This window comes from Suillus discolor (assembly GCF_016758755.1).
Source record: "Suillus discolor strain FC423 chromosome Unknown F5147scaffold_66, whole genome shotgun sequence".
Taxonomy (NCBI): Eukaryota; Fungi; Basidiomycota; class Agaricomycetes; order Boletales; family Suillaceae; genus Suillus; species Suillus discolor.
In genome coordinates, this window is record NW_024541313.1 from 19,618 (window position 1) to 38,168 (window position 18,551).

At 47.5% G+C, this 18,551-nt stretch overlaps 7 protein-coding genes across 7 annotated transcripts; 5 read left to right on the forward strand and 2 right to left on the reverse strand.

The window, feature by feature from the left end:
• The first annotated feature begins 1,167 nt into the window (after positions 1-1,167).
• Positions 1,168-1,568, forward strand: F5147DRAFT_715217 (uncharacterized protein). Its single transcript, XM_041438530.1, has 2 exons — positions 1,168-1,406; positions 1,503-1,568. Exons 1-2 carry the CDS (start codon positions 1,237-1,239, stop codon positions 1,552-1,554), a joined length of 222 nt encoding a protein of 73 aa, XP_041288459.1. The 5' UTR covers positions 1,168-1,236; the 3' UTR covers positions 1,555-1,568.
• Positions 1,569-2,978: 1,410 nt separating this feature from the next.
• On the forward strand, positions 2,979-3,689 carry F5147DRAFT_715220 (uncharacterized protein). The gene is made up of 5 exons (XM_041438531.1): positions 2,979-3,101; positions 3,169-3,198; positions 3,255-3,325; positions 3,374-3,501; positions 3,562-3,689. Exons 1-5 carry the CDS (start codon positions 3,036-3,038, stop codon positions 3,606-3,608), a joined length of 342 nt encoding a protein of 113 aa, XP_041288460.1. The 5' UTR covers positions 2,979-3,035; the 3' UTR covers positions 3,609-3,689.
• Positions 3,690-3,910: 221 nt separating this feature from the next.
• Positions 3,911-5,701, reverse strand: F5147DRAFT_715225 (uncharacterized protein). Its single transcript, XM_041438532.1, has 13 exons — positions 5,664-5,701; positions 5,583-5,617; positions 5,360-5,523; positions 5,182-5,245; positions 5,033-5,130; positions 4,906-4,985; positions 4,848-4,855; positions 4,653-4,796; positions 4,586-4,601; positions 4,489-4,531; positions 4,425-4,433; positions 4,331-4,368; positions 3,911-4,277 (listed from the first exon to the last, which is right to left on the reverse strand). The coding sequence occupies exons 1-13, from the start codon at positions 5,693-5,695 to the stop codon at positions 4,124-4,126; spliced, it is 885 nt and encodes a 294-aa protein (XP_041288461.1). The 5' UTR covers positions 5,696-5,701; the 3' UTR covers positions 3,911-4,123.
• Positions 5,702-7,537: 1,836 nt separating this feature from the next.
• On the reverse strand, positions 7,538-9,824 carry F5147DRAFT_816648 (uncharacterized protein; the record flags this gene model as incomplete). The annotated part of the gene is made up of 10 exons (XM_041443580.1): positions 7,538-7,710; positions 7,762-7,903; positions 7,954-8,158; positions 8,212-8,318; positions 8,377-8,467; positions 8,516-8,705; positions 8,762-8,815; positions 8,883-9,424; positions 9,474-9,635; positions 9,691-9,824. Coding segments are annotated over 10 exons (1,800 nt in total), but the record flags the coding sequence as incomplete, so codon positions are not given.
• A 1,101-nt stretch (positions 9,825-10,925) lies between these two features.
• On the forward strand, positions 10,926-12,290 carry F5147DRAFT_370021 (HIT-like domain-containing protein). Its single transcript, XM_041429416.1, has 6 exons — positions 10,926-11,280; positions 11,368-11,483; positions 11,534-11,599; positions 11,655-11,713; positions 11,764-11,879; positions 11,937-12,290. The coding sequence occupies exons 1-6, from the start codon at positions 11,143-11,145 to the stop codon at positions 12,138-12,140; spliced, it is 699 nt and encodes a 232-aa protein (XP_041288463.1). The 5' UTR covers positions 10,926-11,142; the 3' UTR covers positions 12,141-12,290.
• A 2,235-nt stretch (positions 12,291-14,525) lies between these two features.
• Positions 14,526-16,088, forward strand: F5147DRAFT_370088 (uncharacterized protein). The gene is made up of 5 exons (XM_041429417.1): positions 14,526-14,797; positions 14,853-15,085; positions 15,142-15,499; positions 15,548-15,915; positions 15,975-16,088. Exons 2-5 carry the CDS (start codon positions 14,991-14,993, stop codon positions 16,018-16,020), a joined length of 867 nt encoding a protein of 288 aa, XP_041288464.1. The 5' UTR covers positions 14,526-14,797; positions 14,853-14,990; the 3' UTR covers positions 16,021-16,088.
• Positions 16,089-16,141: 53 nt separating this feature from the next.
• On the forward strand, positions 16,142-17,463 carry F5147DRAFT_839806 (uncharacterized protein; the record flags this gene model as incomplete). The annotated part of the gene is made up of 7 exons (XM_041444252.1): positions 16,142-16,428; positions 16,481-16,513; positions 16,564-16,736; positions 16,783-16,865; positions 16,922-17,131; positions 17,189-17,324; positions 17,374-17,463. Coding segments are annotated over exons 1-7 (876 nt in total), but the record flags the coding sequence as incomplete, so codon positions are not given.
• Between the last annotated feature and the right edge of the window lie 1,088 nt (positions 17,464-18,551).

The following is an 18,551-nucleotide window of genomic DNA, read 5'->3' on the forward strand; positions in this document are numbered from 1 at the left end:
CAGCGGTTCACCCATCATTAATAGGCACTCCAAGTTCAGGATTTATCGGGACACAGATAGATGCGGACTACCGTGCCGATAAGCCACAGGATCAGATGAAAACTACTCATACTCACCTGGTGAAGGCCTGTGTAGGCCACGCATATATAGTGAGGGCAGCAAGATTGTGTAACATCGCAGGTTTCGGGACAGCCGCCACTGGCACCGTCATCACTAACAGTTGGCATAGACACCGTCAACTTGAAAGCTGCAACAACGGCGAGGACGAAGGAGAGACGCATGATAGTATCTGTGAGATGTGAGATGGAACTCCAAAAACAAATCCGAAGGAGATGGTAGGAAGACAGCTTGCTTTACTGTTCTATGCACCTGAAGTACTCCTTCAGACGGATGTCATTTGTATTGCCAGCAGACCTCAGGTTGGATTTGCTCTATCCTCGACATTCTCTTGGCTGATTCAGAGTCTCGTCGTGCATGGGAGAACGCTTAGTAACTGGATGCCGGGAGATCAGCGCTAGCAGCCGGCTTAGGATATCTCAATTCCAAAGGACCTCTCAGGTATGCTCTTATTTTCGCAACGCAAACTATGCAGTACCGTTGAATCCACCTGCACTGGAGATGGGCACTCGTGTGATGAGTTTAGGGCAAGCGGGGCCCTCCAGCTCAATGCTCGGAGGACCCGCAAATCAATTTTAATACGGGGAATAGTGCTGCCGCGGTCCGGTCCAGAACCATGGTTCGAACCGGACTTTTGGTCCGGTTCTCCGCGGTTCGGTCCATGGTTCTCGCGCCAGCCAGAACCGGACCGGAAAACGGTTCTCGGTTCTAGATCTTCCCAAACGGTCCAGTTCTGGTTCGGCCTTCCCGAACCATTCTGAACCCTTATCGACTTCCACTTCGACAACTGTCGTCTTCGGGATTCACGTTGTTGATTAATCAAGCTACATTTAGCCTTTTCGAAGGTAAGCACTAACTAATTAAACTCTCAAGTCTCTCACCCGCTCACCTCTATAACAGGAGGTTCTATTCATTGAGGACCAGCTACAACACTGCGCAAGACTACCTTTTACTGGAGGTGGATGTGTTAGGCGCGGTCAAGGTGGATTTTGGAGGGATTGTGTCTTGCGCTATGCTGCAGAGGTGCGTATTTGTGCTCTGAATGCTGATGGCTCCCTCGAGGGCCAGCACCCATCGCTACCAGCGCACGACCCATCACACGCCACACCACCTGCGCCTATGTTGATGCCCGCCACCTCACCGCATCCCCTCTCACTCGCTTGCTGTTCTTTCTGGCTGGCTTTTGCTGGCTCGCTCGCCGTGTCTCACTCACCCACTGTCTCTTGCTCACTGTCTCACACACCCGCTGGCTGCTCTCGCCCACTGTCTCTCACCCTGCTGTCTCTCACCCTCCGTCTCTCTCACTCACCCACTGTCTCTTGCTCACTGTCTCACACACCCGCTGGCTGCTCTCGCCCACTGTCTCTCACCCCGCTGTCTCTCACCCTCCGTCTCTCACAGCCTGCCTCGATGACCTACTATCGGATCCAAAGGTGAATCGATATGCATGTCTCATTGCATATTCTCACAACTGAATGCGCTCTGCTAGGCCAACAAGTTGGCACTCCATGTACGGGACACGCCACATGTTGACAACACCACCGGGAAAGTTGGTCCCGTTTTCTGGAATGTAGCTCTTGGTGGCGCAATGGTCTCATTCGAGTTTTGGGCTACTCAGTGAGTTCTCTCTGGCATGCTTTGTGGAGCTCATGTATGTGTAACGTTCCCACCGGTCGCGTCATATTCTGGATCGAACCTCTCGTGCCAACCCAACTCCCAGTACCCTCTCACTTCCTTTGGCACCCTCTCGCTACCTTTGGCACCCTCCCGCCATCAAGTTGACAAGTTCAGCGCCCTCTCATTACCTTCAGCATCCTCCCACTTAGCACATCCAATGCCACCAGCACCATGCGCAAATGCACAGCGCATGTAGACTCGACTCTAGATGGGGAGTTCTCTCAGCTGCAAAGGTGCGTCATGGTGTTTTATTGTTTCAGTGTCTAATAAATTTATTATTTGTATATGGTACCTGCGCTCGCCACCATCTCACGCTGCTGCTCACTGCCATCTCCTGCTGCTGCTCGCCGCCATCCTCGACCCATGCTCATGATCGCCATCCTTCGCTGCCGCTTTCCTATTTCTGGTTGTGTCAACCCCTCGTTATCACAATCACTCTCCTGATACCTCTCGCGCATGGTAATTGGGGGGGAGCAGCCATGTTATTAGATTAGTTACTCAACATGTATACTACTTAGTACTTTGTCAATGTTTTTTTGCGTGCTCTTACAGTTTTTTTTTTGGTTCGGTTCGGGTTCGGACCCCAAAAAAACCGAACCGGACCATAGAGAACGGTTCTCTATGGTCCGGTTCTGGGTTCGGACATTTTGTAGAACCGAACCGATGGTCCGGTTCTTGGTTCTCGTCTAGGACCCTCCGAACCGGACCACGGCAGCACTAACGGGGAAGTGACAGCTCGTTGGAGAAACATAAAAGTACGTATAGTATCTAGAGTAAGCACAGTCGTCGTCTCAATGAATTGCTAGTATACAAGCCACCAATTTACTGGTGACTGAGCCTCACCAAATGACTGGTGACTGGAGTTTGACTCGACCAAGCGCTATGGGCTATTTCTTTTTTTTTTGAGACCATTAACCGTTTCCGACGTACTGAGACCAATGCCCGCAGAACCACGAGACTAGTGAGACGAAACCAAGAAGACACCGAAAAAGATACAAGAGCTGTCAAGTCCCGTCAGTTACGGATTTTGAGAACCGTGGATGAGATGGTGAAGCAGATATGGGTGCTTGCGAATTTATTTCTGAAATTCATGCGCCGGACTCGGATCGGCAAAAACCAATTTATCCCTGAGGCCTGAACCACTACAGGCCATCATACGTGTCTCTGTACATAGACTCTGACGTTGGATCTTCTTTCATAGCAGACACAGACGTGGCACTAGACACGATCTGCGTGAAGGAATGCTGTATCTCTTCATTTGGATGATAATAGTATCCATTATGGCGAGGACGGAGCGCCGGCCCATGCTAAAATTTCAAACAGAGTCCCCTGTATGAACATAATAGAACTATTGTCTTCGACATTCACACATACTTCAATACGAACACTAGTAGGAGCCGCATGCTCGAGTTGTGTTGTCAACCACACTGCACCAAGGCGAGAACAGAAACACGACTCACTGTAGCTCAGCGGTTCACCCATCAGTAATTGGCACTCCGAGTTTATTTTCTACTATACAGGCAAATCTGGGCTACCATGCCGATAAGCAACGGAATCAGATGGATACTACTCAACTCACCCAGAGAACACCTGTGTCCTCGCATTTAAGGCCATCGGGGCAGCAATATTTTGTCATCTTGCAGGTTTCGGGACAGCCTCTGGCACCGTCATCACTAACAGTTGGCATAGACACCGTCAACTTGAAAGCTGCAACAACGGCGAGGATGAAGGAGAGACGCATGATAGTATGGAACTCCAAAAACAAACCTGAAGGAGACGGTAGGAAGACAGCTTGCTTTTATGTTCTGAAATAATGTTCTGGGCACGGACGTGGCACTAGCGTGAAGGAACGTTGTATCTTTTCATTTAGTCTGGTTGGATGAGAACAGTATCCATTGTTGTAAGGACGGAGCGCCGCCGGTGCATGGCATCCCATGCTAAATTTCAAATAGAGTCCGACATCCTTCAGGTCTCCAACTGCCACATTACTTTTCAATCATTGGACTGATTGGTATATCTTGTAGTGCGTCATGTATGGTGTGAGTAGGGACCGAGCATACGATGGAGGAGCACGCCACGGGTGAAATTCTACATCGACTGATTCAGGAAAGAATCCGTCCAGTCAGTGCTAGGATCTGTGTAAACACTACATATGTGAAAGTATCGCATTACAGACAAGTATGTAAGATAATTAGTCGATGATTAGCATATCTACATAGGAACGATAATTATGAGTTCTACATACATTAAGCACCCATGACCGCCAGCGCCAGCTTTCTGTTCTAAACAGGAACCCCTGCATCCAGAAACATAATTCAATACCAGCATACTAGTAGTGAGAGGAAATCACAGATTCTACGCTGATCCTAGTAGTAAGGACAGGGAGCCCAGGGCCCTCGTCCTGAACTGGAGTCGAGAGAACGCCAGTGTCGACAGTCTGATGCAGGTTAAGCATCAGCCGAGATATGAGAGTAACGGACAGGCTGGTGTTCATCTTTAGGATCGGTCCGTGTTTGGTATCGCATTGACCACTCACCAACCAGTAAATGTGGATAGACTGCCTCTGAGGTGGACCTTGCCAATCATCAGGAAACAGTCAGACTGAATGTAAGGCGGGTTTGTATGCTCACTGAACCAATCTGATTTAAGCTGTGAGCGTTTTGTGATACCGTCAGTATTCATGCGGCGACTCACGTAGTATGTCAGGATGTTCAGTATATTGGACAGTGTTATCGCTCTGGAGTAATGCGGATCAGAATCACTCGAATCACAACGTCGCTAGCAACCTCACCCGAAAAACATCACACCTGCGTTCGGTTGATTTAGTGTTCGCGATACAGATGTAGCAAAAGATTTACCATCGCAAAATATGATATCAATGATATTGTTCCTACTGACCAACGATAACCGCAGCAAATTTTTGGCTTTGCAGATCCTGTGCACTGTCAGGATGAAGATGATTAAATCGAAGACGAATAAAGCCACATATGCTAGCCCGATTCCTGCAAAGCCATAATATCAAGTTATGCAAATGCGATTTGGAATTCACTAACGGGCAGCTCTGCAACCACCTTTGAGCAGGCGCATAGAACGAGAATGAGCACGACATACATCGATTTTGAAAATGTTTCATTGCAGCCAAGCCCTGGCACGACTTCGATATCGCCTGAAAATTGTCCAAAAGTGCCCGCCTAGAAACGATCAGCAGACTTCAGGGCCTGAGATTTTAAAAACGCACGCAAGCTATTCCCGTAAGAGCAATCGTGACGATTACCATCCAAGCAAGCAGGCGCTTGCTACAGCCGTAGAGAGCATAAGTGCGAATGACCATTATGTCTGAAATTTTCAGTATGTAACTTTCTCGCAATGAAGCTGACTTCTACTTACTACAAACGATCGCTGTTTGGAGGAAAACGGCCAGTTGTCTGTATAGCGCATATTTCGAACAGCTACGTCTTTGTTGAGCAAACGGTACATATTCAAGAACCGGAGCACAACAAACCTCTACAGAAATAAGTTGTGAGCACATCAAACGTTGAGTACATGCATAATGAAATTGTAGAACCTCGTTTGAAACAGGTACAAAATCTTTAATCAAGCCACAGATATTGCTGAGGAGAGCGACATAGCGATTGAGCAGAAATAAAATTGCAGATAATGCTTTCGGGCGACGCCAGATAAAAGTGATTTCTTCTTGTAGGGTCACCATATGGTCGTATATCAGTATACCTAGATTTAGAACAACGTGTCATTGTCTTAAGACCAAGGATAAAACTAAATTGTAGTACTGTTTCCCGCCAGGACGGCGTATATCCAGAACAACCTATAAATATTCAGGATACATGGTCAATCTATGCGTTATCACTCACGTTTGCTGGACTTCCTGATCGCTGGTATACATCGTGACAAGATTCAACTGAAGCCGAGAATGTAGGGCGGTCCGTTATATATCACTGGTCGTATTTAACGGCCTTTCCCGTAATCATTAATCAAGTGCTATGTATGCAAGCATGCAACTCAAACACTGCCCGGAAATAGGCGAGTCTAAAGACTCGAAAATAAATTTCTAGACGTGATATAGTTCGTGTGCATAGATATTTTGAGTCAGCATCACTGATCTACATGTTACAGGCTAGCCTTACGTGGGTGGGTGATCCATAGGCTGTGCCATTGCAAGGTACTGACACGTTCCTTACTAGAGCACAAGGATTATGGCTACCATGACGATTATGATGCTTGAATCGTCAAAGTGAGTCATTGCGAGTTGAGCTGAAAAGATTTGATAAAGTACTTGTCGTATCCACCAGATCCGTCTCGGATGTATTGGCAGCAGGCTCCGGGTCAATAGACGAAATTTATTTATAATATAAGAAAAAGAGAGAGAGGATGTATTCAACGTACAAGTTACTTCCTTGGTGCATGCTAGGTAGAAGTGCCACTGATATATAGTAGTCAATGAAATGTCGGTGAAGTCTGGAATTCGCATACTACCGACTTAATTCAGACTTCGACCGTAAAGGCCGGGCCGGAGGAAGTGTGCAATATTGATGGTGGCATCGCTTCGCCGCAGCAGCGCAGCTACATGCATGATGGCTATGATGGAGGCTGTTATAACTAAGCGTGGTAAGTCGAGTTTTTTTCCGGTCCCCGACGTCTGAGCTATTATTCCACCTAGGCGCTCAGCTGCTCCGTTCTCGCCTGTGTTCGTCATGTTCTACTACAGCCGCTCGCTGTCAATATCCTGTCCATCTATTATACTCAAGAGGCCGAACTGACCTGGCGTTTGGAATTCCAGTGACCCTAGGACTCGGAGATTCTCCATATTCAACACCATGCTGTCAATATCCTGTCCATTCATTATTCAAGCAGACCTGGCGTTTGGAATTCTAGTGACCCTAGGAGGTTCCCCATGTCTAACACCATCCATCTCTGTGATTCGCTCGATACCCATCAGTGCTCAGCCCAGGTGCCGGGTCACCGTATGCCTCCATTGTTGAACGCGCCAATTTATTTCAGCTCCGTGCAGTGAGATGCAGTGATACATACACCATTGGCCACCAAGCAATCGACCCAGATACCATCTATCAAAGCTCGCACTTGAATATATGCTATAGACATACTTATAATCTACTTACATGACCATCAGATACCATGACCATTTCGCACCTTGTTCGTGGCAGTTGTCTTGTACCCTTAAGCTTCGTCTTGCATACATGTTACAAGTTTGCGACATGAGCCAGTAAATTCTTGTCGATACGGCACATAGGTCACATCTATTATAAACAATCCTCGACGAGGTACACGAGGCGGCGTGACCCTCGTTCCCTCATCAATGAATTAACACATGGTTTGTAGCATGCATCATGGATTCAAGGTTTGATTAGCGTCGTCTGTGGACACACAGGAGACTATGATGGAGTACTTCTAGTGAAACTCTCATGAATCTCGTATATCACATTCTGCAAAAGGTGAAATAAATGACATGTCTGGTAATTCGAAAGCAAACCCATAAATAGGAGCGTACACTTACAACCTCGAGAAGTCTGCGAACTCACTGCATAGCACGAGGGGGAGGTGGCTTTACAGAGCGACTAGTTCCTGCTCATCGTCATAAACTACTACTGCTGGAGTTCTGTAAATGGGAATCAGAACTATGAGAGGCAGATGTCAGGATGTGGACCTACCGTATTTCCTTCCCCTGAAATGTACGGGTTAAGCTAGCGATGCCACCAGGAAACCGATGACTTACCCCATCTTCCCAGCTAATCATAGCCTTCAACTCTGTCAACCCGAAAAGAAGAATGACTTTGATCTCCATCGAATAATACGTGGAACCTTCGGCGGAGCGCTTGATTGTTAGTTTCTCGGCAATTTTCGATGTGTCTGCGTGGACGGTGCATGACGTGGAGAATAAGCCTAGTTTATCCGGTAAACATTAGTGTGTTTGGCAACAATTTGTGCGACTACTTCGCTCTGTGTCCATCCAATCCGGTTGTCGGAGACCCCTGTACAACATGATGCGGACATCGACTTGGTTACATGCGGCCTTGTTATACCGTCGGATAGCGAATGTCTTGCTGAACTCTTGCTGCACAGAGACCAGTGTTCCCTGCTGCGCCTCAGCAACGGGCCTTCCAAAACAAGTCAAAAAAGAGCTACCTTGGTCAGTATGGAAGAAAATGCACCAGGCAGAGCAAGAGTTCCCGAGACACTTCGGAAAACTTCCTTTTGCCTAGAACGATGCTCCATATCTAATGGGTTAAATAGGACGCTACACTCTGTGCCGTATGTGAAACGGGCCACACGAGTCGATACCAAATGATCGATGAAATATGACACAGCACCATTCGCAACGACTTGATTGCTAAAAGCGTCCGTAAGTGCACGCGAAAATGTTTGTCAATTGTTGGCACTTACCAATGGTTATCTGGTCGACTGAAGCTAATATTAAGCGACTGGAAGTATGCGTGCAACTTGGCGAACATCCAGTCGTTCGCAGCAAAGCGTCCGACGAAAAATACAAACTTCATGTGACACGCCGGTCAGCACATTTTCCGATGAAGTGCAGTCATGTCAACTTACTGTGATCGGAGTGCCTGCAGCTTTTCTTTGAGTTTCGGAAGCTTCGATGATGCTGCTGATCGAGGGTTCGAAGAGTTTTGCTACGTCTTGTCTTTTAAGTGACAACACGTTAGATAGAGGTTGCGAAAGAGTAGACTACAAGACTTGCCCGCTCAATTTAAGGTAACCGCTACGAATATCGTGCTGAGGATCTTTGTCACGGATAGTACCGAACTTGATGTATGACGGGTCTTCCGAGTTGCGGAACATACGTTTGGTGGTACGGTCAAAGATCTCTGTCATTTGTTGGACTATATCTGGTGTGCCGTAACGACTGCCGGATAATTTTTCTGTCGAGTGGATTCAATAAGAACGTAGTATAGCCCACACGAGAATGCTGATAAACCTTGAAGAAGATCACGAGCACGAAGAGTCACGAATACAGATCCCTGGAGTCGACCTAAGGAGTGGAGAGGACCTAAGGAGTGGAGAGTGAGACATAGCTCCAATAATCGCATGTCACTTACATTCGGTCGCAGCAATCTCTTTGATCAGCGTCGGGGATAAAGACATCGAGTAAGCACTAAGATCGACTGTTACTCTTCCTGCATCGATGACGACAACGCCTTGACTAGCCGAGATGTCATCATCTTCGCCATCTTCAGGTGCAAGTATCGGTGTCTTCGACAATGCATCTGAGGCTAGGGTATTAGCGACACAGTATTGCAAACTCGCTTCTCCTTCGGTCAGCAGATGGACACGTGTCATGCCGTCTTCTGTACCGGGAACGAGACCGCCAAGGACGGCAGCTAGCCTGATCTGCTTCTGCTGCGGGCCCTCCCAGCCATTTGGGTGTGTAAGGACAAATTCGATCCGGTTCTCGAGTGACCGCCAAAGAGCAGATCCGCTTGGATGAGTCTCCTGGATATAGCTGCGTGCACAACGAAAAAGGTATTGCATGAAGTCGCCAAGCACCTCGACAGCATTTTTGCCTGGCGGAAGTGGTGGGATATCGTCGTCGGTGATATAGTTGGCAGCCAAATGCCTGAGCCGAAGGCGCAATTTCCACCTAAATGTTTGGCGTGGTCAATCAAGTAAATACGAAGTCTAGTATTCACAAAACAAACCATTCGACTGTTATCCATCCATCATCCTCAGCCCTGTCGATGATATGTTCCTGTAGTGTTTCAGCGCCAATGGCACGTGCAGTTCCGTTTGAATCATAGTAGAGTATAGAAGGTATTTTCGAATACCCTCCGCTGTGCTCTTGGGCCGGATATCTGATATTCGTAATGATCGGCAATAAAGCAGGTATGTTGTATTACGAAAACTGACCTGACGACAGGCTCAATCTTTGGAACTTTTCCAGGTTGAAGTATACAGTAGGAAATTGAACTGTATGTGGTGCCCACGTCGAAGGCAAGGACTAATTTGCGGACTGGTCCACGATAAGGCTGACGGAGAAGCATTTCTTGCGCAAGTGGATGGATGTCGTACGTTGCTCACATCGTCTTATACTTCACGGCAGAAGCCACATGGATACTTATCCGTCCATGACTTTCACCATCTCACCTACAACGTTTAACGGATGATATATGGGTAGCAAGGCGTACTGTTCGTGTCGGCCTTGAGGTCTGATGCGAGTGATTTGGCATGGCTAAATCCTGATATAGGAAGTTCCTGAGTGTTCTAGATAGACCGTAAAATGAACGGACGATGGATGCCTCGAGGCCACCCCACAAGCGCAAGCAGATAGGTGCTTTAGTCAGGATGCACAAACTACTTACGCCCCGTTCTGGTAATCAATGTAGCATCTTGCATGCTGGCTATGATAGAGGCTGTTATAACTAAGCGCGTCACGGTGGTGAGTCAAGATTTTCCAAGGTTTTTCCGGTCCTCGACGTCATGAGCTATTATTACACCTCGGCGCTCAGCTGCTCCGTTCTCGCCTGTGTTCGTTATGTTCTATTGCAGCCGCTCAATTGCTGTCAATATCCTGTCCATGTATTATTCAAGCAGCCGAACTGACCTGGCGTTTGGAATTCCAGTGACCCTAGGACTCGGAGATTCTCCATATTCAACGCCATCCATCTCTGTGATTCGCTCGATACCGGTGCCGGGTCATGAAAGCATGACTCGGATGTATGCCTCCATAGTCGAACGTTGAACGCGCCAATATATTTCAGCTCCGTGTGCAGTGAGATGCGGCAGTGATCCACATGTGGATACCATCTATCAAAGCTCGCACTTGAATATGTGCTATAGACATACTTATAATCTACTTACATGACGATCAGATAGTATCATGACCATTTCGCACCTTGTTCGATTCGGTCTCGGTATACTAGTTGTCTTTCTTGCATACGTGTTATGGCGTTGCCATGCCGATGATAGTTGTACGGGTCTTGTGCCAGCCATAAATTCAGAATGAAGTCGTACGAATTCGTAAGGTGAAAAAACAAGACTGTGATAGGCGAACAACAATGGAAGGTAACAACAGAAGTAGCAATTGCATTTTGGAAGGAAGATGGCACGGGCACGTTTGGCCGCAATTCAATTGTTCTCTCAAGAACGGCGCACAATTGTCCAAGGCTTGCTTAGACCTGTTTCACTTTCAACCCAGAAACAGCCGAGACCCACCAAGACCTGAAATGGCCCAAGGTGTCCAGTGGCAAATTGGCCAAATCAACTCAAAGGCGCCCAAGAACAATATTTACATGTGGCGGCAGTGCAGCAACACCGCAACCCACAGCTATGCGATAACAATATCTAGCGCTGTCTTCTACAATGGACACCCTCTCGCGCCACAAGTCCTTCCTCTTAGCGAGTGCCGTGCTGTTGCTTGCTTCCATTTTCACTCCTCAGACGAACCATACGAGGGAAAACATTGTTCCTGTAGAATCACATATAAAACCAGAGGCAATAGTGCGTTATTTCTATAATTCACAGGACCTGTCGTACTTTTATCACACCCTACATCACCAAGATCTAAAAGCTTATCGTCTCCATTAGTTACCTACTACAACCTCCCATTCCATGGATACTCCTTGCGGAACATCGAGCGCCGATACCGAGGCTGTCAACGTACACGCCGGCACGCTTCCGCACGACACAAAGCTCGACCCCAAGTACGTTCCAAACCTAACATTCCTGCCATTCTCGCTTAAAACATCATCAGTTGCATATTCTGCAAGATTGTCACCGGGGAAGCACCGTGTTTCAAAGTATACGAAACGAAATATAGGTACGGCACCCCATCACACCATCACCGTTCAATCACCAATGACCACGCTTAACAGTCTCGCCTTTCTCGCGAAGCCTCCTGTTTCTCATGGGCACACGCTCATCATACCTAAATGTGCGTACCCCGTTCGATCTAGCCAAATCTACGCTAAACAGTCACGTCAGACCACTCCCGTACATTAACGGATCCCGGACTCCCAGATGAGTTCCTCGCAGACGTCGGTCCTATAATGAAGAAGATAGCAGTGATGAACGGCGAGGATTCATACAACGTCATCCAGGTACGTCCCTCTCCTCCTGCTCTCTCCGTTTGCGCGCTATGTTAACACGACGATCAGAACAACGGCAGGACTGCCGGGCAAAGCGTTGACCATGTGCATTTCCACGTCGTGACGAAGCCAGTGGACCAACCTAATCAGGGACTCGTCCTGACACCCCAGAGCTGGCCTTCGTACCCTACGACCGATGAAGAATACGCTCAGGACGCTGCTAAGATGAAGGAGATCGGTAGGAGCCATGGATTCCCGGGCGTTTCGGCTTAGAATCTGGGGTTTGAAGTATGTATCGTGGCCAGTGCTCGATGGGATGGAGATGTGCAGAAGTAATTTGTTGAGGTTGTGGGGTTTATTGTCGTGCGAGGGGCATCATGGTGATCCGGTATGATCTTTCCTTGGCTGTCTGCAATATCCGTCGTAGTAGACAGTAAATCCAGGCAGCCATGTATTCTTATTTTGCATCCCGAATCAGTCTCTTTCTTTCGTGTAGTATAGGATACCTGGAAGACATGGACTACATAAATATTGTGCAGTACGGTTTTGCCCTTCATGGCTATTGTATATAGATGATGAATCAAAGAGGCCAGTGCACTTGTATGGGAACCTGGATCTCCAGTAGAACGCGAGCAGTCAACGGTTCAAACTTCTGTCGCTTTCAGACATCCCCATACCATCAATATGATACTGCTCGCCAACCCAACCATCAAACAATCAAGTCGAGTGATAATTTCGCAAGCAATGGAAACACCAACGCAAAATGTCCTAAACCAAGGCATAACAACCTCTAGAATGGAAAGGAGGTGAAGGACTCACGGGTACTGCAAACTCCAACGTTTCCACGGTGAGTGTCCGTGACAATCCATATTTGTCTTCCGAACTCTTCATGCATCACGTTCAGAACGTGACGCCTGAGCATGAACCTATCGAGTACTGGGTATGGCGTAATTTGAGGCAGAGGAAAGCCCATGTGCAGTGCATTGGAAATCAGACCTGGGAATGGAACATAAGGTTACCGCGATAAAAGAGCGTGATTAGAGAGAATACTGATAACAGCGAGTACATCGCCTTGGGAATTCAAATCAAGCATTCGGGTCCGGTGAAGGAAGGTATGAGCCCAAGCGGGTTCAAGATCACGCACCACGGTCCACGGACATCAAATAACACAATTTGCACGCAGTCAAGACAACATCACTGAGGAAAACCAGCGATATTCCACTCAGCACGGCCAACCGCCGATCTGCAGGCATCTAATCAGTAAAAAAAGTCATGGGGAAGTGCATATCGCACGTACTTATGGTGATCAAAGTCTGCTACTGCATCTGCGGACCATTTAAGATCGTCGTCTTATCCTTCGACGTTAGGTTCTTCCTCCGCAGGCTTGACTTGCCATATCCTAACATGTCCATCGCGGCCTCCAATAGCTATAACGTGATATGATGGCCTACCCGAAGGCGCCCATGTTACCGACGTGATCACAAATGATGTTGGAGCATCTCCATCGCTTGCCGGTGATGGGCCTCAGCGGGCAACCCCGTCGGGTCTAAAGTAAGGAGAGTCGTAGGCTGATGAGAGGCAGATAATTGTATTCAGAGTGAGCGATACCACAAAAATACAGCGTGACAATACTTTGATGGAGCCAGATATCCCACAGCTAGCCGCGATGATTTCCCCTAAATATCTGTCAGCACCACCCTTCTGCTTCTCGATTCCCTATTCCGGGCCGTCCCTGGGTGGTGGGAGTTTCCGATTGTTGTAGGGGTCGAGCGACCAGGTTGGAGAAGCGCCCCAAGAGTTGCGCTTGTTGATGTTGGTGTCGCAAACGCCACGGAGTACGACGAGGACAGCGATACAGATGGAAACGTTGAGACATCGACTTCTTTAGAGAGCTGCCATGTGGCTAGCGCTGATTATTCCAAGCACTCGTAGATGCGAACGCGATTATCGGAAGAGACAGTTACCTTGCCTTGCAGAAGCTCTGATAAATCTCCAATTGGGACGAACGACTTGACGTACCAACTTCAACCAAAATGATGAGGGGCGAATTCGACTACGCGGATAGTGCTCCTCGCATCAACCAATACAGCCCTTTCCACCCATCGTGAAGAACCACGTGAAGTAGCCTAAGGAGACCCGGGACTAGCACCATTCGTTTGGGAATCTGCTGTTGATGCAAAGCTAGTTTGCTCCCAAATCTTGACCGTAAGGTGAGCCCAGCACTAATTGGTTAATAAGCGTCTTCCAACATGCTCGCATTCCAGTCATCCTCGACGTTCCAATTTTCATTACTCTCGTGTACTCGCTAAACTGATTATTTGACATCAGGTTAACTTTGTAGAAATACGTGTATGTGGCAAGGGAATAACGTACTTCTGATCGGGAAGCCATACGAAGCCCATAAAAATGACAAGCTACATCTGTCAGAAGATGATCGGGCGCGCTCTGGATGAAAGCAGTTTGGATCAATCTTTCTTCTAAGCTTAGTCGTAAAAACCGAGCGGGCCACAGAATTCTGAATTGCGCGTTGAGGCGGTAGCGATTGTATATGGTCGTTCTTTCCTGGGTAGTACTAGTACTAGTGTTTCAGCAGGAAGGTTTGTGCAAAGTCTTTAGAATTAAACAAGAACAAACAAACGTACAGTTTCAAGTTCACTTGTCAATCACTTGTCAGTGTTAACTTAGTCAAGGACCGAAGGACTAATTGAAGACTCTTCTATATGCGAGCGGTGATTTTGTATTAATTGTGCAAAGTCTCAGTGCAAACACCACGTCTCGATTCTCGAACATACTATAGTGTCCGTGGTCATAGTAATTGCGAGCCTGAGGTGGTGCAGCCTATAGCTAATCGGCAGAGGAACGTCATGGCATATTCAGCGTCTTATTCCTCTCCAGGATCCGAGTCATCGATATCTGGCAAATTACCATAGGCACGCGTACGGTTTTTATCTACCAATTCAGCACTCACAATTTCTCCCTTTTCAGACGCTGCAGCGAAGTCACTGTCTACTGCTCGCAGAAGGCTATCATATCCTACGGATACAACAGTTGATTCGCCCGGTTTATGACCATGTCGTTGTATATGATATAGGCCACCATGAGGCTTTTTATCTCGCCCATACCATGCACCCAACATTCAGCGCCATGTCCCCCGGTTCTGTTGACATTTCCGAAATGGGTGGATCTAAGGCATACATTCACGTATGTCTTGCAAACTAGTGAGTCTTGGCTCGCATCGCGAGTACTCATCATACTCACTGCATTCTTGCCAAAGCATGCTATTTTGTACGTTCCAGGCGCAGGGTCATGTATTTCATCACCTACATCACGATGGTTGGCGCTATATACGATCTCAATATGATCTCAATACCGTCGAAAGATACCAGAGAGCTTGCTATGAACCGAGAAGGAGTCAGACTTTCATCACAGTAGGTACCAGGGCGGGAAGAGTTGAACAAGAGCCCAGTCAAACGGTGGCGCACCGAATGGATGCCACTGCAACTCTTGAGGCTACAAGAAGTTTGTCCATTCTCATGAGTCAGCATCCAAGGATTCTCGGGGTGGAATTTGTCATAATACAGCAAGACGCACGCCAGCCCTCCGCGAATTTACGTGTATGTGTATGTTGGCCGGTACGTCTTCTTTGATACTTGACGATATATATAAAGTATAATAGACAGCCGGACCCATTCGCGGACGTGTACCAAACATGCCGCAAGCCGTCTATGAATATACAAGCTCCGCGACCGGCCTTTCCTTCAGTAGGAGCCAGCGTGGTCGACGTTTCAGTTCAGTCAATACGCACCGTACCTACTTCTCCATCGCCGCTTAGTCCATACCCAGAACCACCATCTTCCGGGGGGACTCCAAATGTACGGACCCTGTTGAGCACCATGGGATGTCACCTATCACAGTGGGTATTTCACATCCCGACATGCTCTTGTTTTCTCTCAGACGTTTCAAGGATCAATAATCTAGAAGACCCTGAAAGATCGAGCTCACCTTCATCTACAAAGATTTCTGACATCACTGTTTTTGACCTAGACAGGTAGGGAAGAGTGCACAAAAATTCTATCAGTTCCGTTGTATTCTGATTATTCACTATAGTTCATATATTTATCAACATTCACATGATTCGTCATGTGTTGTGTGATCCTTGTGCTTTATCGTGCTAGTAATTGAACAGTGTGAGGGTATAATTACGTAGTTGCTTGATCCAGGGAGATAGATAAGAGATAGCTAAGGCCGTACGCGTGTGTAGCTGTTGTGTCGAAGCTATATATAAGAGCCCTTGCTTCGTATTCGTTCGCTATCATATCTCGCCACGAGTCACTTATTGTTTACCACAGTACGGCTTTCACGATAAACCAAATCACCTCTACCTCAAGACGTACAACAAGATCTCCTAATGGCGACCATCGATGCTGAGCACCTCAGAAAGATGATCAGGCGCTTTCGAGTTCTGATCGTAGGGAGAGCAAACGCAGGCAAAACAACCATTCTTCAGAAGGTCTGCAACACCACAGATCAACCAGACATTTACGATGCCAAAGGAAACAAGGTGCGGGTGATGATTTATGCCATGCACGCGTCTGTCGCTGACTTGTGGGTAGATCGATGCTGATGTCGTAAAAGCCTCAATCAAGGTGCGTGCATCATCTGCCATATGGGCATACATGCGCTGACGGATGCTCAGCGTGGAAACCACGACATCACGAACGAGATGGTCTTCAAGAGCAGTCCCGGTTTCGTCTTTCACGACTCGTGCGGTTTCGAAGCGGGATCTGAAGAAGAATTCGAGAGCATGAAGAGATTTGTCTCAGAGCGCGTACACACGACGAAACTGAAGGAGGGACTGCATGCTATCTGGCAAGTAACTCCCCTCTGACGTTTGGCGCTTGTTGATTGCCACCAGGTATTGTATTCCAATGGACGAATGCAGTCGAACATTCCAGCGGTCAGAGGAAAAGTTCTTCTTTGAGTGCGACACTGGGCACGGTGAGCTTGCGACTTTGTTGTCAGTTGTCGTGTTCGGACTAATGTTCAATCTTAAGTTCCCGTGATTGCGGTGTTCACCAAGTTTGAAGCTCTACGTCCAGTCGCGTATGGAGAAATTAAGAACGAAATACAAGGTGTATCTAGAGAAGAACGGTCAAAAAGGATAGCCCAACGCGTCGAAGAACTATTCACTAAGACGCGTGTTTGTGATCGGTTGTGCGACCCTGGAAACCGTACACGTCCTAAGTTCTATGTGCGCTTGGAGAGTAAGTGGTTTGGATTGAATTGTCCCATATCAAAGTTGATATTAGTGACCGTCCTAGATATGAACAAGCCGGATACAAACTGTAATGTTCTACTGGAACGCACCACTTTCGCATTGGACAACGAAGAATTGCGGTTGTGCTTGGTGTCAACACAACAATCAAATCTGGAGCTTTGTATCAAGTGTGCTATCGCGTGAGTCGCAGATTTTCAAGTCGCATATTTTTGTTCCAACATCATCTAGAACAATCGTTGATCGTGCACGTCAGCAATCCGCCCTACTTGAAATCAATCATCATATCCATCAGTATGACATTGCTAAGTGGTTTCCACATCTCCAAGTAAGATGAAGATTCATTCAATCTGATAATACCCCGGTAATGGTGCTCATCAATGGTAAACACTGAAGTGCCGAAACTGTAGATATTCTGATATATATTTCCTTCGTTGTAGTTGCCCGTCAATAACAGCTGGTAAGATTCTGGTTTATGAAGTTCAAATAGCACGGGTAACGCTGATGCCTTGTTACTGCTCGTCTGTTGACAGTTGGTAAGTGCTTTGATTGTTTCTAGTCCTCGACCCATGCTCATGATCTCCATCCCTCACTGCTTCTCCCTGTTGACAGTATGTAAGTGCCTTGATTTTTTGTAGTCCTCGACCCGTGCTTATTATCCTCATCCCTCGCTGCTGCTCGTTCGTTGACAGCGGGTGAGGACCTTGATTGTTTGTAGTCCTCGACCCATGCTCATGATTCCCATCCCTCGCTCCTGCTCGCCTGTTTGATAGTATGTAAGTGCTTTAATGGTTTCTGGTCCTCGACCCATGCTCATGATTCCTATCCATCGCCGCTGCTCGCCTGTTGACAGGGCGTAAGTGTCTTGATTGTTTGTAGTCCTCGACCCGTGCTCATGATTCCCATCCATCACTCCTGCTCGCCTGTTGACAGGGGGTAAGTGCCTTGATTGTTTGTAGTCCTAGACCCGTGCTTATTATCCTCATCCCTCGCCACTGCTCGCCTGTTGACAGTATGTAAGTGCCTTGATTATTTGTAGTCCTCGACTCGTACTCATGATCCCCGTCTCTCGCTGCTGCTCGCCTGTTGACAGTGGGTAAGTGCCTTGATTTTTGTAGTTCTCGACCCGTGCTCATGATCTCCGTCCCTTGCTGCTTCTCGCCTGTTGACAGAGTGTAAGTGCCTTGATTGTCTCTAGTCCTCGACCCATGCTCATGATCTCCATCCTTCACTGCTTCTCCCTGTTGATAGTATGTAAGTGCCTTGATTGTTTGTAGTCCTCGACCCGTGCTTATTATCCTCATCCCTCGCTCCTGCTCGCTCGTTGACAGCGGGTAAGGACCTTGATTGTTTGTAGTCCTCGACCCGTGCTCATGATTCCCATCCATCACTCCTGCTCGCCTGTTGAC

Coding starts and splice junctions, on each gene's coding strand:
- F5147DRAFT_715220 (XM_041438531.1), top strand. CDS start 3,036: ATGCTGTATCTCTTCATTTGGATGATAATAGTATCCATTATGGCGAGG. Junction 3,102..3,168: donor GGACGGAGCGCCGGCCCATG/CTAAAATTTCAA, acceptor ATTCACACATAC/TTCAATACGAACACTAGTAG. Junction 3,326..3,373: donor ACTATACAGGCAAATCTGGG/CTACCATGCCGA, acceptor TACTCAACTCAC/CCAGAGAACACCTGTGTCCT.
- F5147DRAFT_370088 (XM_041429417.1), top strand. CDS start 14,991: ATGCACCCAACATTCAGCGCCATGTCCCCCGGTTCTGTTGACATTTCC. Junction 15,500..15,547: donor GTGTATGTGTATGTTGGCCG/GTACGTCTTCTT, acceptor TATAATAGACAG/CCGGACCCATTCGCGGACGT. Junction 15,916..15,974: donor ACTGTTTTTGACCTAGACAG/GTAGGGAAGAGT, acceptor TATTCACTATAG/TTCATATATTTATCAACATT.
- F5147DRAFT_715225 (XM_041438532.1), bottom strand. CDS start 5,695: ATGTATACCAGCGATCAGGAAGTCCAGCAAAC. Junction 5,524..5,582: donor CGCCGTCCTGGCGGGAAACA/GTACTACAATTT, acceptor TTCTAAATCTAG/GTATACTGATATACGACCAT. Junction 5,246..5,359: donor TTGTACCTGTTTCAAACGAG/GTTCTACAATTT, acceptor CAACAAAGACGT/AGCTGTTCGAAATATGCGCT.
- F5147DRAFT_715217 (XM_041438530.1), top strand. CDS start 1,237: ATGTTGATGCCCGCCACCTCACCGCATCCCCTCTCACTCGCTTGCTGT. Junction 1,407..1,502: donor CTCACCCTGCTGTCTCTCAC/CCTCCGTCTCTC, acceptor GCTGTCTCTCAC/CCTCCGTCTCTCACAGCCTG.
- F5147DRAFT_370021 (XM_041429416.1), top strand. CDS start 11,143: ATGGACACCCTCTCGCGCCACAAGTCCTTCCTCTTAGCGAGTGCCGTG. Junction 11,600..11,654: donor GTATACGAAACGAAATATAG/GTACGGCACCCC, acceptor CACGCTTAACAG/TCTCGCCTTTCTCGCGAAGC. Junction 11,714..11,763: donor CACGCTCATCATACCTAAAT/GTGCGTACCCCG, acceptor CAGTCACGTCAG/ACCACTCCCGTACATTAACG.